The sequence below is a fragment of the Leptodactylus fuscus genome, chromosome 8 (assembly GCF_031893055.1).
Source record: "Leptodactylus fuscus isolate aLepFus1 chromosome 8, aLepFus1.hap2, whole genome shotgun sequence".
Lineage (NCBI taxonomy): Eukaryota > Metazoa > Chordata > Amphibia > Anura > Leptodactylidae > Leptodactylus > Leptodactylus fuscus.
The window spans coordinates 19,455,414-19,472,078 of NC_134272.1; the positions used below are offsets into that span (position 1 = coordinate 19,455,414).

The 16,665-nt window shown below is 46.6% G+C and overlaps 3 protein-coding genes across 4 annotated transcripts in view; 1 reads left to right on the forward strand and 2 right to left on the reverse strand.

Annotated features, from left to right (window-relative positions):
• Nucleotides 1-295: 295 nt before the first annotated feature.
• On the reverse strand, nucleotides 296-2,523 carry LOC142216218 (nuclear protein 1-like). The gene is made up of 3 exons (XM_075283885.1): nucleotides 2,326-2,523; nucleotides 1,774-1,926; nucleotides 296-655 (listed from the first exon to the last, which is right to left on the reverse strand). The coding sequence occupies exons 1-2, from the start codon at nucleotides 2,426-2,428 to the stop codon at nucleotides 1,781-1,783; spliced, it is 249 nt and encodes an 82-aa protein (XP_075139986.1). The 5' UTR covers nucleotides 2,429-2,523; the 3' UTR covers nucleotides 296-655; nucleotides 1,774-1,780.
• A 5,000-nt stretch (nucleotides 2,524-7,523) lies between these two features.
• Nucleotides 7,524-11,538, forward strand: SGF29 (SAGA complex associated factor 29). The gene is made up of 10 exons (XM_075285812.1): nucleotides 7,524-7,589; nucleotides 8,162-8,255; nucleotides 8,341-8,416; nucleotides 9,562-9,634; nucleotides 9,916-9,980; nucleotides 10,137-10,266; nucleotides 10,337-10,483; nucleotides 10,563-10,598; nucleotides 10,997-11,159; nucleotides 11,331-11,538. The coding sequence occupies exons 2-10, from the start codon at nucleotides 8,181-8,183 to the stop codon at nucleotides 11,445-11,447; spliced, it is 882 nt and encodes a 293-aa protein (XP_075141913.1). The 5' UTR covers nucleotides 7,524-7,589; nucleotides 8,162-8,180; the 3' UTR covers nucleotides 11,448-11,538.
• A 914-nt stretch (nucleotides 11,539-12,452) lies between these two features.
• Nucleotides 12,453-16,665, reverse strand: part of LOC142217448 (structure-specific endonuclease subunit slx1-like) — a 7,492-nt gene continuing 3,279 nt past the window's right edge. The window contains exons 2-7 of one of the 2 annotated variants that reach the window (XM_075285694.1): nucleotides 15,164-15,344; nucleotides 14,778-14,829; nucleotides 13,740-14,099; nucleotides 13,493-13,620; nucleotides 13,171-13,255; nucleotides 12,453-13,091 (exon numbers count right to left, since the gene is read on the reverse strand). In XM_075285694.1, the coding sequence (XP_075141795.1) occupies nucleotides 13,062-13,091; nucleotides 13,171-13,255; nucleotides 13,493-13,620; nucleotides 13,740-14,099; nucleotides 14,778-14,829; nucleotides 15,164-15,336 (828 nt within the window). In that variant the 5' untranslated portion in view covers nucleotides 15,337-15,344 and the 3' untranslated portion in view covers nucleotides 12,453-13,061. The remainder of the gene's footprint in view (nucleotides 13,092-13,170; nucleotides 13,256-13,492; nucleotides 13,621-13,739; nucleotides 14,100-14,777; nucleotides 14,830-15,163; nucleotides 15,345-16,665) is intronic. The other variant, XM_075285695.1, reaches the window with a different exon arrangement.

Sequence of the window (16,665 nt, forward strand, 5' to 3'; positions counted from 1 at the left end):
GAACAACAAACCCATGTTCATCTTGCCTGGCCATACTTATTAGTGAGAGGTTTCTTTTTGACTATGACCCAGCCGGGGGCAGACTCGGCTAATGAACGGAGCCTGACAACCAGCCATGAACATCACACCACTGACAACAGAAGAGGGAGCAACGTGTGATGTATGAACCAAACTATAAGGTGAGGAGCCCGACCATTACAACCCTAGACAGGTAATAGTGTGGCAGTGGTTAGTCAGGGATGTTATATAACGGGACGCTTTTATTATATATAATGAGTGACACACAGTGCTGTCATTTACATCAAACATCTTTATTTTCACCTCTGAAAAACATTCAATTCCCTGCAGCCATGAAATGGTTAATGGAGTCATGACTCATTCCCACTACACAACACCACATGACAGAGCGATGCTCTGCATGTTCTCTATACTGCTACAAACAGATGTGATGTGCTGCAGCTCTCTTCTGCTGCCGCGTGCCCTGCTGGTCGAGGCGGCGTGCCGGAGGAATGCTCTGCAGCTGGTCTCCAGCATCTGCTCTGCGTGTTCCTGCTGAACAGCGGAGACTTCTGTCCACCTTCCCCGACGCTCCAAGTTCTCTGTGTCTGTCACATGCCAACGGTTCCTGCGCCCTAGTGCCGTCCGGAGAGAAAACCTGCAGGAACGTGAAAGGTAAAAATGTCACTGAAAACAAAGCTAACAATGGTGGGCAGCATTGTAGACGTTATATTCTTATACATGGGGGTGGTATTACAGTAGTAATCTTGTACATAGGAGCAGTATTATAGTAGTTATATTCTTGTACATAGGAGCAGTATTATAGTAGTTATATTCTTGTACATAGGAGCAGTATTATAGTAGTTATATTCTTGTACATAGGGGGCAGTATTATAGTAGTTATATTCTTGTACATAGGAGCAGTATTATAGTAGTTATATTCTTGTACATAGGAGCAGTATTATAGTAGTTATATTCTTGTACATAGGAGCAGTATTATAGTAGTTATATTCTTGTACATAGGAGCAGTATTATAGTAGTTATATTCTTGTACATAGGGGCAGTATTATAGTAGTTATGTTCTTGTACACAGGAGCAGTATTATAGTAGTTATATTTTTGTACATAGGAGCAGTATTATAGTAGTTATATTCTTGTACATAGGAGCAGTATTATAGTAGTTATATTCCTGTACATAGGAGCAGTATTATAGTAGTTATATTCCTGTACATAGGAGCAGTATTATAGTAGTTATATTCTTGTACATAGGAGCAGTATTATAGTAGTTATATTCTTGTACATAGGAGCAGTATTATAGTAGTTATATTCTTGTACATAGGGGCAGTATTATAGTAGTTATATTCTTGTACATAGGAGCAGTATTATAGTAGTTATATTCTTGTACATAGGGGCAGTATTATAGTAGTTATATTCTTGTACATAGGAGCAGTATTATAGTAGTTATATTCTTGTACATAGAAGCAGTATTATAGTAGTTATATTCTTGTACATAGGAGCAGTATTATAGTAGTTATATTCTTGTACATACATGGTGGTATTAGAACGGGTATATATTTGGGACACGGCTATATTTTGTAATGTTACTGATTGGTTTCAGCCACAAGATCACATACAACTCATCTGGACTACATCTGTAGCTAAACAGTAAGAATCTCTACACGGCCTTCTCCTCCTCGCCACCTCCTTCTCCTCTTCCTCGCCACCTCCTTCTCCTCTTCCTCGCCACCTCCTTCTCCTCTTCCTCCACCCAGCTCACCTCAGTGTCACTCTTTGCCAGGCTTAGACTTCCTCTTGTTCTCGGTCTTCTGTAGTTTGTCCACAATCTTCCTCTCGTGACCACAGGGGCTGTCTCTGTTGGTGTTCTCTCGCGCCTCTTTCTTGGTGCGACCCTTCCTGGCTGCGGTGGGCACTGGGGAGATGAAGATATAAGATGACTGTTTGCCACATGTCCTTTCTATGCTCAGGCAGATATTGGGTTAATGAGAGCGCTACCCTTGTGGAAATCACATGACTAAATACACAGTCCCTGGGGATTGCTGTGACAATAATAGCAGAGACCTGGGGGAGGGGAATTATACATTCTATCCGTTTACTATAATAGGAGCTCTGGCCCATTACATTATACAGATTTTACAATTCGCTGACTGTACGGTATTATGGACCAGAGATGGACAAGGTGCTCAGCCGCATCAGTTGTGGGGGTTAACAGCGTGACCGCTCAGCGCAATAGTCGCCACATCTACGGTTTAAGGGATGTTATACGTATAGATAAGTCTCATGGGAGTTGTGGGGCAGAGCGGTTACTTACAGGCATAGCGGTCGGTGAGGTTGTAGAAGTCGTAGTCATCAAAGTATCTGACTTCGAAGTCTGTGGGCTGCAGCTTGTCAGCCTGTACGTATGAGGTGGTCATGATGGCGGTCACAGCGGTGGTCTCTGGGGTGAGGTCTTGTGCTGTCGCTCGTCCTCGTCCGTCCCTCGATCTCTTGGCTCTTTGTTGTTTTGAGCCTTGTCTTTGTCTGAAGTTTATATTGTGAAGGCTCCGCCCAGTCTCCACCTACCCTGCCCCTAGCCCCACCTCCTCACATTGCATCAGACTTGGTGTCCTCTGTTTACATTAGATTACACCATCTCCTGCAGAGCATCTCTCCAGGAACTACAGTCTATCACGCCCTGTGCAGTTCTGGAGAACATTGCTATCGTCTTAGAGACCACTGCAGCTGCAGACTAAATATATTAATCTGCAGAGCATTGCAATTCTAGTGTTCTGCAGACTATCACAGACTTGTTAAGTGCTTTGCAGCACGAGACAACTTATGTTTCTGAGCAGCACGTTGTACACTATGCTATATAGTCATAGCAGTATGTGGAAACATCACAGCTTTATTCTGCAGAACATCGCACTAGATGATGCGCCACAGAGTTTTGCAGCTTTTTTTTTTTTTTTTTTTTTGTAGCATGGAAGTGTGATGCAGAACATTGCGCCATGGCGTGCAGAGTTACAGAGCTTAGTACATGACCATGTTCTGCATAATATTGAACCATATGTTGCCCTGCAGATCATTACAGCTTTACAACATTACAGCATTCGGATACAATAATGCAGAGCATTGCATCTAATTTATACAGCCACAGTGCATGGACAGGGCTCTGCAGAGCATCTCAGCATGGAGTCACGGCTTTCGAGAGATGTCTGCAGAATATTACACCCGCAGGAGCTTGGTCTGCACCCAGCATTAACCCCTCCAGTGCCAGCCAGCTGCAGGCTGATGTACATTCACATTCAGCAGGGAGTCACATCTGCCGCTCAGTTACGGTTTCCACACATGGGATCATCCAGCGCCCCCCTGGAATCCAGTGACACTTCCTCCTGGGCCCCTAGGGCCCCCCCTGCATTGGTATAAACCCTTCATTTACCGCCAGTGTAGATTAACCCCTTCTAACCATATCCCACATGTTGCAGGTTTCTGGATTTTTCCAGTTTCTTCGCCCTTGGTGGGGCGGTTGGCGCATGGCCTTGACAAATACAAGAGCAAATAAACAGGACCCAGGGAGGGGGTCAGGGTGAGGGGGCGGAGACAAGGTGTCACCCAGACAGCCCCGCCCTACGGCTAATGTTTGTTTTTAGTCATGGCAATGAGTAACTGCAGCGTGACAGCCATAACAGTCACTGACCGCGTGTAATATACACATTACAGCATGACAAATACTATAGTCAAACATTTCTCACATTCTGTTTCTGGGAAAGCTGGGTGACGTCAATATGGCCAGATTCGTACCTGTCACAAGCTTTCCTCGACTCCTGAATGGCAAGTCTGCCTTGTTAAGTAGACATAGATTCCCGGCTGTCATACAGCTACATAACTAACTAGATTTGGTATTCATATGACTTGGAAAGTTGGGTGACGGCTGTAAAGATCCATAACGAATATAATCCAGCTACAGATAGGTGACAGAAGACAACAACTTCAGAATTATCTTAGTTGTATTTGTTACTTGGAAAGTTGGGTGATGGCTGTAGCGATCCATAACAAGTATAACACACGATGACTTCAGTGTTATCTTGAATATATCTGTTTCTGGGAAAGCAGGGTGACCACCAACATGGCTGCCTTCACATTGGTCACCAAGTTCCCTTAGACTCCTGACTAGTTACGTATTCTTATATCCATAACAATTAGATTTGCTATTCAGGAGACTGGGGAAGCTGGGTGCTAGTTGTAAAGATCCATAACCATTATAACCCAACTACAGATAGGTGGCAGACGTCGATTTCAGAATAATTTTTGTTCTACCTGTGTCTGGGAAAGCTGGGTGAATTATTGTTATGACTTTGTCCTTGTCGTTATCAATATGAAAACAAAACAAATGACATATCAGCAGAAGCGCCGACTCAGCACTCGCGGGCGGAGCTAAACATGGTGTGTTATTCACCTGCTGGGAATGTGAATGGCCAGGACATGTTGTCCTCCGAGCACGAGACTCCAACTGTAAAGAAACGTGTCCTGAAGCCACATCAACAGGCAGTACGTGACTCACACTACTACTCCTGTCAGCTGCCTGGCGCCATGAGCCTCCCTATGTGTCGCCTATTAATCCCTCACTATTATCAAAATCTCTGCTTGCTGTCAATGAATGGGAACAGTCAGGGGTATTCCAATACTTCCTACAACTGTACTCGCTTAATCAGACTCACAGCTGAGGACTTGTTATAATGTATCTGCATAGTCAATCCTGTGAGAAAAACACAACCTGTCCATAGTTTGTTACAATGTATCAGTGCAGGTATTTTGTATCCACCTGGAGTCCAGGGTGTTTAGTTTACGTGAGGTTCACACATGCGTAAGGCTGAGTTCACAGTTTTTTGGTTAGGAATTTGGTCAGGAATCCGCCTCAAAATGGCAGATTCCTGACCAAAAAACTCTGTGTGAACTCAGCCTTAAAGGGTGCATTCACACTGAGTAAACGCTAGCTTATTCTGAACGTAAAACACGTTCAGAATAAGCGGCGTCTAAAGCAGCTCCATTCATTTCTATGGGAGCGGGGATACGAGCGCTCCCCATAGAAATGAATGGGCTGCTTCTTTCACTCCGTGCAGTCCCATTGAAGTGAATGGGGAGTGCCGGCGTGTACGCTCCGGCATGAGCAGAGCTTGCCGTATACGCCGGCACTCCCCATTCACTTCAATGGGACTGCACGGAGTGAAAGAAGCAGCCCATTCATTTCTATGGGGAGCGCTCGTATCCCCGCTCCCATAGAAATGAATGGAGCTGCTTTAGACGCCGCTTATTCTGAACGTGTTTTACGTTCAGAATAAGCTAGCGTTTACTCAGTGTGAATGCACCCTTAGGGTGCATTCACACTGAGTAAACGCTAGCTTATTTTGTAGAGTAAAATTACACTTGTAAATTTTGCTATCCCATTGACTTCAATGACATTTTACAGGCGTATTTTTACAGGCGTATTTTTTACAGGCGTATTTTTTACAGGCGTATTTTTACACTTGTAAAAAAATATCATTGAAGTCAATGGGATAGCAAAATTTACAAGTGTAATTTTACTCTACAAAATAAGCTAGCGTTTACTCAGTGTGAATGCACCCTTAGGGTAAGTTCACACAGGTTTTTTTGGACCGGAACCTGAGACGGAGGCCGCCTCAGGTTTCGATCCAAAAAAACGGGTATCCACGACTGAATGCAGGTGCACTGTACCGGCATTCAGCAGCGCACTCTGCTCCAGATTAGGCCCAATGAATGGGCCTAGTACGGAGGAGGGAGTGTCTTCAGGTCGAATCGCAAGGCGAAACAGCCTAAAGAATGAGCACCTCGCTTCTTTTTCCGGGAGCCGGTTTGTTGATTTCAATGGGAGCCGTCTTTTTGGTCAAGATTTTGAGGCAAATACAGCCTCAAAATCCTGACCAAAAATCTCCGTGTGAACTTACCCTTTAGGGTTTCCAAACGGAAACCTAATCCATTTTTTAAAAAAAGTGGTCACCCATGGAAACCTGCGGACCCCTTACACTATAATGGGATCTGCCGGCTTCCACCCAAAAAAGGATGAAAAATGCTGAGAGAAAAGTGCTGCTTGCAGTATATTTCTCTCCGCATGATTCATGCAGACACCATACGGAAAACACACAGACCCTATCATAGTTTATGGGTCCGCGTGGTTTCTTAGCTAACCGCTTTTTAATGCATATAGGTTTCCATTCGGGGGTCCCCAAGTGGACTCCCTGAGTGGAATACTGAACACAGATGTGAACCAGGCCTTACAGAGGATTGGCAAGCCCAAATACATTGTAATAAACCCTGAGCTTTGAGAAGTATTTGGTCTCTAAATGATTTTAGCTTTTGGCAGCAGCGGAGATCTTGGAGATGGCGATGTATAAACACAAAGGACAACAAGTGGATGTATATGGTGGATTGTATACGGTGTTGAAGTGCCCTGTTCTAGCAGAGATCACAAGCTTCACCATGACTTAGGCGGATCCATCAGCAGCCCGTGCACCACAGCTAAAATGTATACCAGCTCCTCGTTGGTGTAGATTTCTGTTGTCATTTACACCACAACTATGGCGCTGGGTCCACTCATGTCCTCCCCTCACCCACATTGAGAAAAGCAGTAAAAATTCCCATTAGTGACTATATAACTCGCAAGTGGCGCTACCCCCAATTTGTGACTTTTTATGCCCAAAAAAAGTGTCTGATTCTTACTGAATGGGCCCAAAATCCAGAACTTTCTGTGATAGGATCTTCATTTGCAGAAAATGTGCCTTGGGTTGTGTTCACATCTGCATATTGGTTTCTGATGAAGATGTCACAACACAGAGCTAGATTTGGAGGATCTCGCCAATTCCTGAGGGATTCCATGGACATATCTCTAATTCGGTGACGCTTACTGTCGCTTTGATCTTCCTCAGAGCGGTGTGGGCTGCACTGACGGAATTCATAACGTAAATGTGAACATGATCCTAGTCTGTTGTCCAACATGGCAGACTAACCCTTGGACGTGGTCGTTGCTGGATCTTGGGGTAAGTGTGCTCTGTCCCAATTCATGGATTGTAACTGTACTTATCAGGACATGCTGGGATTTATGGTTCCTTAGGCTCGGGCTATACGGGGACTTTGGCCGCCACTTTGTCCGGTCACCTGAAGCTGCTTCTAGTTGCAAAAAGACTGAACACTGCTGAGTTTTTGTGACTAGAAGTCGCGGTCGCAGCACCTTTGGGGTCACAATAGGATGCCAGTCTCCTCTTAGGCTCGCAGGGCGACACAGTGATCTACAGTCACACAAGAGTATTTGTAACGTAAAACACTGTGAGGCCCAATAGTCTCAGCTCTGCTCAGCTCATCATTGGCAAAGCTGAGAAAATTCAGGCAAAAAAAAAAAGTCACAAAAATCTAAAATCAACAATTGAATTAGTTTACAGTTCTGCACATGCGCAGTAAGTAGAACTACACTCCCGGCATACCCCACGAGCTTCCCGCCGCTGCGTCCTTGGTGACGGTGACGTCATCACACCGCGACCGAGTCCCTTCGCTGTTGTGGTGGGTAGCGGCCTCGTCTACTGCCCGGTGAGTTCGGGGCTTTGATTGTCGGGATATCATTGGCTGCTGCGCAGAAGTCTGTCGTGATATAGAGGCTCCACCTACAGGGGGTTATATAGGGCTCGCCCTTATGGCGCATTGTAGACCTGAAGAGGGCGCAGTTTGCGGCTCATCCGTTAACATGGTGGTGTATGTATCGCGATATATCACAGTCTGGGCTATTACTAGGGGGAATGTGGTGTCTGTGCGGCTTATCAGTATACTATGAGGTGATATCGCGATTATGGTGTCAATTCTAAGGCTTTTGATGTGTCAGTAGTCTCCCTGCTTTCCCAGCTTGTGGTTACATTGGAGGTCACCTAGGATGGATCTGTGTGTGCTGGAGGGACTAGAAGTCTCAGCATGCCCTGTCCACACATGAGGCAGTGTATATAGTAACCCCCCCCCCCCACCTATTAATCTCTATGTAATTGTGTGTGTATATGTATAATATATTACACACACTGTACTGTTTTCAGACTACACATCCTGTATTTTGTTTTTTACATGTCTCTGCTGTGATGTTTGAGTTTCACTTTTTCCCCTTTCTGTTCTCTCAGTACAATCGAGGAATCCAAGATGGCGCTGGTGTCAGCAGACACAAGGATATCGGAGCTACTGAGCGAGCTGCACCAACTTCTCAAACAGACGCAGGTGCGGAGGCCATTAGTGCTCTTAGCCTGGGTTCACATGGTGCAGTTTTATTATTTTTTCTTATACCAGACTTTTTATCTTTCAGGAGGAGCGATCGAGGAGCGAGCACAACCTGGTGAACATCCAGAAGACGCACGAGAGGATGCAGACTGAGAACAAGAGTGAGTGGCGGAGGCAGGAAAAGGGCGACACATCTGACAGTCATCTTGTAGCTTCTGTTAAGTAACATGGGCAGGAGCGGCTGTGAGTCTGTAGGCGAACTGCACAGACAGCACCTGGATGATATCAGTGCGCCAGCCGTGCTTGCCACAGACACATGCACCGCTCTCTTGGGCAGACCAGAACAGGAATCTTTTTGAGTTGTGCCCCAGGGTCACCGCTTCATACTCTGGCCTCTGAAAAGACCCAGCACACTAAGGCTGAGTTCATACGTAGTTTGTTTTGGTCAGGCTTCTGAGGCTGTGAAATCAATGGGAGCCAGTCAGGTCTCTCTTTCCAGGAGTCATTTGTTCTGGCTCCCGGAAAAAAGAAGCGACATGCTTGTTCTTCAGGTTAATTTGCCTCCGGATGTCCGCCTGAAGACACTCCCTCCTCCCAACTAGACCCATTCATTGGGCCTAATTTGGAGCGGAGTGTGCAAGTGGCATCAGCATCAAGTCACAGCTACCCGTTTTTTGGTCCAGAAACTGAGGCAGCCTCAGTTTCCAGACCAGAAAACCCTGTGTGAATCTGGCCTAACAAAGGACACGGTTGTGTGCATGGAGCCCAAGCTGTGTCCTCCTGGGAGTTGTAGATCCACAGCAGCTGGAAGTCACTAGATTGTGATCTATGACAACTACAGGGGGCAAATGTGGATTAACTGCTTCTATAATTCCTTTCTGCTTCGTTGTGGACTATTACATTGTCTTGAGTATATAACACAATTCCTGCAGGGTGACTTCTAGGTCACACCAGGGACTAGCCTCCATCGTCTGGCAATACTCTGGTTACTTAACCCCTCAGATCCTGGGTGGTTGGGGTCCAAGGGGCTGCGCAGTCTTGCCCTGAATTAATTGGCCTCCTGGGTGCCGTTCCCCACCGCACATAAAGATGCCATGTACTGTAATACAGAAAGTACATTGCACTGAGGATTAAGAAACCTAAGGTTCATGTCCCCTTGTGTCGTGTTTGTGCGTAGGAGTCTGAAATATCCAAATATAGTTATTTATCCGGTGCAGTGAATGCCATATATCTCAATGCACAAGTTAATGCATGACCACATAGGGATGAGGACTCTATTTCCTATTCTTCCCTCATTTCTCTGCAGTCTCCCCATATTATCGCACTAAACTACGTGGCCTCTACACAACAGCCAAGGCTGATGCGGAAGCAGAATGCAAGTAAGTGTCGGGAGATCGCCCTATGGTTGTGTGAGGGCTCCGCTGTGAAACGGTTATGGGTCTCTTCTGTTTGTCTGTTATGTATTCCTTGTGTAAAGTCTCTAGTACCAGAGCGGAGGCCCCTGGGGTAATGTACCACTATTGAGTGATCCCTGGTGGTCAGGGTTCCGCCCATTATTTGTTGATTGGGGAAGGGGGTGGGACAGGGACACCTGGCTATGACCACAGATTGTGTGGTTCCAGTGACCCAGCTGCTGACTTGCTGCTTTTTCTCCCTCCAGTATTCTGCGCCGATCATTAGATAAAATTGCTGAGATCAAGTCCTTGTTGGAGGAGAGACGCATCGGTGAGTATCATGTGCTAGCTCCACCTCTACTCTTGTCAGCGCTCAAGCTGCAACACTAGAACACTAAGCAGCTTGCAGATCAGCTGGGCTGGCGGACTCTGTGTTGGGGACACCGCTTGCACTGTAGTTGATACATCACATGTGTTCTCTTTGCAGCTGCTAAGATCGCCGGCCTGTACCATGACTCCGAACCACCTAGGAAGACCATGAGACGTGGCGTACTGATGACTCTCCTCCAGCAGTCTGCCATGACCCTGCCACTGTGGATCGGAAAGCCTGGAGAAAAGTGAGTGCATGCTCCTGGTGTCTGGGGGGAGTGAGCTCAGGCCATAGCTGACGTCATGTCTGTCTTTCAGGCCCCCACCTCTGTGTGGCGCTATCCCAGCATCCAGTGATTACGTAGCAAAACCTGGGGACAAGGTGGCGGCTCGCGTGAAGGCTGTGGATGGCGACGAGCAGTGGATCCTGGCCGAGGTGGTCAGTTATAGTCACGCTGCCAACAAGTACGTGCCAGGCCTGGAGGATCCAGTTATGGATGGGCATTGCTGTATAGCATGAGCTAACCCCTTCACTGTCTTCTAGGTATGAGGTGGATGACATTGATGAGGAGGGAAAGGAGTAAGTATCACATGACTTGCATGAGGAACTGCAACAGATCTTAAGAGTCACTTTACTCCTGTCACATCCAGAGCTGCAGTCTCAGCTTTATGGCAAACCCTTGGAATCTGCCCCCCTTCCCCCTAATAACTTATGTTAAGATTCCATAACACTCAACCCTCTGTTGTATTCCATTGTGGGACACTTCGTGGTTTCTACCTCAGGGTGTATAGTTGGTGCTCTCTGAAACCTCTACGTCTATACAAAGCAGCAGAGAGATGTACAGAATTATTAGGTACTGGAATTGTAGAAATGCAGCTCTGGATGTGACTAGGACATAAGCCATGATGTAATTCTTATTGCTCACCATTATACGACCCTTACTGCACACTCTTAATCTTGTTACCCTCCCCCAACAGACGTCACACTCTCAGTCGACGGAGAATAATCCCGCTGCCCCAGTGGAAAGCAAACCCAGAAACTGACCCTGAGGCTTTGTTCCAGAAAGACCAGCTAGTCCTCGCCCTGTACCCTCAGACCACCTGTTTCTACCGAGCCCTGATCCACACCCCCCCACAGCGGGTGAGTATGACATCCAAAATGGAGGCTAGAGCAGAGCAAGGGGTGGCGGGGTAATGAGCTTCTTACTATGACTGCCAGGTAGTAAGTGCTAAACAAGAGATAATATGGCTGACAATGGACGCTGCAGCTACTCCCCGCCAGGACGGTCACTGTAATACTTTGTCTCCGCAGCCTCAGGACGACTACTCTGTGCTGTTTGAAGACACGTCCTATGCTGATGGCTACTCTCCACCACTGAACGTGGCTCAGAGATATGTGGTGGCCTGCAAGGAGCCAAAGAAGAAGTGAAGGGGTCATTGAGACATGGAGAAAGTGATTGCTAGTCTTCACTGCCTGGAGGGGGGGGGATCAGGGGGGCTGGACTTCTGTTTTTAATTAAATGGTTCTTTAAGGACTTAATAGCTATGGATTTTTTTTTTCCTTCCAAATGGGGTAATATTGAGATGTTATATAAGATTTTCTAAATAAAGTTTTCCTTATTGATAAAACGATAGAATGATTAGCACAGTAATGTGACTGATGCGGTAATACTATCCCTGGGGGGCCGGAGGCCGATGCTTGTTGGGGGGGGGGGGGGGGGGTAGCATCCTCCTCCTCTAGAGTGAACTTCACATCAGTTCTCTCATGCAGGCACTAGATCAGTCTCTTCTCCAGTGGTCACCCAGCTCAGTAGTGAAGTTACTGAGGGGATAAAACAGACTGGTACATATGCCCCTCTGCCACGCTTGTACCTGAAGATTCCAGGTTTGCTTTTTTTTTTTCCTGTTGACCTTTCTATTCTGTTGCCTTGCGTGGTGGGCAGTATTCACACCAGATGCTGGGACTTCCAGTTATTCATGACACTTTGTTACGGTATAGCACATCCTTCCTAATACTGCAATTTCAATGTGATATATAACCAGAGACCTAGCTTGGCCAAGTGACAAAAGGACCTTTACAGTAAGTACAGCTTTATTTTGCTTACTCATACTGTAGCACCATCATTCTACAGATATTATTCATGTCCCATAATCTATATTCCCCATCAGTTTGATCTTTGGGGTCACAAGGAGAACATACAACTCCTTACAGATGGACTGGACGCACTATGAGGCTCCGTTCCCACAGAGTAACGCGCCACGCTTTCAGACACCTATACACGTGTCAGAGAGTGAGCGCTCAAAACAGATCCCATTCACTTCAATGTGTGCCGGCTTATGGGCGCTACAAATTTAAATCAATGGGAGGCTTTTTAACCCTTTGATTTCCTTGTGTAGCGCCCGTGAGCCGGCACACATTGAAGTGAATGGGATCAGTTTTGAGCGCTCACTCTCTGACACGTGTATAGGTGTCTGAAAGCGTGGCGCGTTACTCTGTGGGAATGGCGCCTAACTCACTGAGCTGTTGGTGGATACAAGAGATTCAGCTCTTACACTCAACCAACAGCATGCAGGACATTATGGAGAAGTACTGACAAGTAAGGGAAGGGATAAAGTACTTCAGCACTAACAGAAAACTTACCATCTGCTCCAGCAGCCTCTTACTCTGCTAGTCCTCCCATAAGCCCCTGTCATGTGATGCTTCAGCAAGTAGTCAGTCAGTCTTGGGAAGCAAAGATTGTCTGAGCAGAAACTTCACAATAAGTAATAAGTTACGGGGCAGGAAGAGAAGAAGCGCACTATCCGGGCGGCCTGTACCCTGCCTGCTGCTGATCTGCGCTCTGTTCTGGAATATTCTGCTTATGTCTGTAACATTTATTCTCTACACATCACAATGTCTGTAAATTTAAAAACCCGCCAGGTCCTGAGATATTGCAACTCCCATGATCCTTTCTCACTTCTACATGATTCTCCCACAATCACTGGCGCCGTCCTCTGCTGGGTAGTCACCCCGTATAATAAATACATCCTCTAAAATCAGAGCTCAGCCGTGCAGCTCGTCCACCCAATGGGCCTGCAGAGAAAAAAAATAAAAAATTATATCCATCCTCTATTTCTGGCAGTGAGATTGGATAATACGAGGTCTACTCCACCTGCGTTTGCGATATCTCCTCCAGATCTCCATAGCAGCCCTTCTTATATCGGATCAAGTCTCCCCATAATACTGAATTCCCACAGCTGCAAGATAGAAGTGGCAGAGGTTGTAAGATCTGGAAGTTATGCAAACCGAAGTGCAGGTCTTAAAAGAAATCTGTCAGGACAATTTGGGAGACTAAATAACCCACAGGCCCCCAGAGACCCGGGCGGGGGGTGGAGGAGTCCCAAATCGACCTGGCAGGTTCCCTTTAAACAGGATAGTTCAGAGGAGATACATAGGGTAGCACTGGCATTATTAGGGTGATGTGCATGGCTGACCTCGGGCACTGACCCTCCACGGGGATCAGGTGTTCTGGCTCATTTTGTAGGAAGAGTTTGGCCAGGCATAAAATGTGGGCGGTCAGGGAGCAGCCGGGGTGGAAGCAGTGCAGGGCGTCCTCCTTATTCTGCAGGGAAGAAGAGATGCCAGTTAGTACAGGAAAGCTACAGGTCAGTGTTCCCCAGTCTACAGATGGCAGGGCATAATGGGAGTTGTAGTTCTACAATAGGTTGTCGGAGCACTTACCTGCATCTTGTCGTAACAGATTCTGCAGCGCTGAGAGGCACTTTGGAGCTGGACGCCTCTCTCCTCAGCACCTCCGGCTTCTCCTTGGCCTTTCTCCCCTTGTGTCTTAGCAATTGGCTTTGCCCTCACTTGCCCGAAGGCCAGTGGCATGTGCAGTGGGGGCTGGAGAAGGGGCGGCAGCTCTCTGTGGTACTCCTGTCTGAGCCAGCGCAGGGTGAGGGGTAAACGATTCCAGGGCGCCACCCGCAGCATGTGGTAGAGGACCATTAGGTGGAAGTCAAAACTGGACTGTTTCTTTGTCTTCCGTGGTACGTGGGTGAGCCGGCGAGAGACATGTGGGTGCTGCCAGGCCCACTCAAACTGCGGAGACAGAAAGGGCGAGTCACATCATATACTCAAATCACAGCCAGAGCTCAGAATTTTTAGGCTCCCATCACATTTAGAGTTGCAATAATACTGCTTAGTTGCACTTCTTGGGGCTTGCTGGGAGGAGTAGTATACAGCCAGGGACAGAAATAGACTGGACAGGCTGATCAGAAGGGCCAGCTCTGTCCTGGGGAGCCCCCTGACCCAGTACAGGTGGTGGGTGACAGAAGGATACTGTCCATGGTGAGCTCCATGCTGGAGAGCAACTCCGACCCCATGTATGAGACCGTGATAGCACTGGGAAGTACTGTCAGTGACCGACTGCTTCACCCCAAGTGTGAGAAGGAGCTATCGGAGATTCTTCCTCCCATCTGTGGTCAGGCTGTATAATCAACATCAGGCCAAGTGGCGATCACTCTGCACAGAGAACTAACTGATCCTGAAGTTTGTTTTTGCTTTATGACTCCTAGTATCTTTTTTCATCTTTCTATTCTGAGCTTTTGTAGGTTGTTTTCTTGTATTATCCATGTTGCTGTACCACCCCAATCACATCCAGAGCTGCACTCTAAGGAATATCTTATCTTATAACCAGAATCTACAATCTTTATACTGCATGTACTCAGTAGGATTTCGTCCTTGATTCTACTCGCAGTGAAATCTGTGATTTCTTACCCGTAAGGCTGCAATATCATTGGGGAATCCGTGGACGATCAGCACCATGTCCCTGCACAAGGTAAGAGACAAACAGAAGTCACCTTGAGATTTGAAGTCCTGTCCTGAAATAAAAAGTGTCCCCACTATGTCAGGAGCCAGGGCCCTTCACATGGCTAGATTGAAGGGACCCCACAGTTACCGCTCTCCCCTTCTCATAGGTTTATCTGTCACTTGCTCCTTATTCTCCATATCTCTCCTGTCTGTCAGTTGCACCTTATTCTCACTGCTGAGGATTTGTTACAACGTCACCAGTCTACACAAGCTCTGTGATCTGAACATCCTAGACTCTCGGCTTATACACTTTCCCTGCGCTGATAAATTGTGACAAATAACTGGGACATTACCAGGGGCCCCTGCCGCTCGTCTTCCAGGCTCCGCCCTTCTGTTTGCCTCCATTGTGCTGCTGGATACGTCTTTCTGGATTCACAGTGAAGCCGATGTAGATTCGCCCTTTATATTTGGGGTTGGTGCAGTAAAGGAGGTAAACACCGAAAAAACCCTCAACCTCCACCACCATCCTGCCTGCTGGAGAGATCACAGGGGCGGATGAGACTGCAGACCTGGGATAGAGAACAGTCTAACTTCTGTATATAGCTACACGCACAGTACTACTTCATTGTGCGCACCAATTCACGTGTGTGTATACCCACACAGACACATACACTGCACAGTACCACATCTCTCCTGTATATACACAGTGCACAGTACCACTTCTCTCCTGTATGTATACAATGCACAGTACCACTTCTCTCCTGTATGTATACAATGCACAGTACCACTTCTCTCCTGTATATATACACTGCACAGTACTACTTCTCTCCTGTATATACACAGTGCACAGTACCACTTCTCTCCTGTATGTATACAATGCACAGTACCACTTCTCTCCTGTATATATACACTGCACAGTACCACTTCTCTCCTGTATATATACACTGCACAGTACCACTTCTCTCCTGTATATATACACTGCACAGTACCACTTCTCTCCTGTATATACACACTGCACAGTACCACTTCTCTCCTGTATATATACACTGCACAGTACCACTTCTCTCCTGTATATAAACAATGCACAGTACCACTTCTCTCCTGTATACATACACTGCACAGTACCACTTCTCTCCTGTATATACACTGCACAGTACCACTTCTCTCCTGTATATACAGGAGAGAAGTAGTACTGTGCAGTGTATATATACAGGAGAGAAGTGGTACTGTGCAGTGTATATATACAGGAGAGAAGTGGTACTGTGCAGTGTATGTATACAGGAGAGAAGTGGTACTGTGCAGTGTATGTATACACTGTACACTGTATATACAGTGTATGTATACAGTGTATGCACAGTACCACTTCTCTCCTGTATATATACACTGCACAGTACCACTCCTCTCCTGTATACACACAGTGCACAGTACCACTTCTCTCCTGTATACATACAATGCACAGTACCACTTCTCTCCTGTATATACACAGTGCACAGTACCACTTCTCTCCTGTATGTATACAATGCACAGTACCACTTCTCTCCTGTATGTATACAATGCACAGTACCACTTCTCTCCTGTATGTATACACTGCACAGTACCACTTCTCTCCTGTATATACACAGTGCACAGTACCACTTCTCTCCTGTATATACACAGTGCACAGTACCACTTCTCTCCTGTATGTATACAATGCACAGTACCACTTCTCTCCTGTATATATACACTGCACAGTACCACTTCTCTCCTGTATATACACAGTGCACAGTACCACTTCTCTCCTGTATGTATACAATGCACAGTACCACTTCTCTCCTGTATATATACACTGCACAGTACCACTTCTCTCCTGTATATA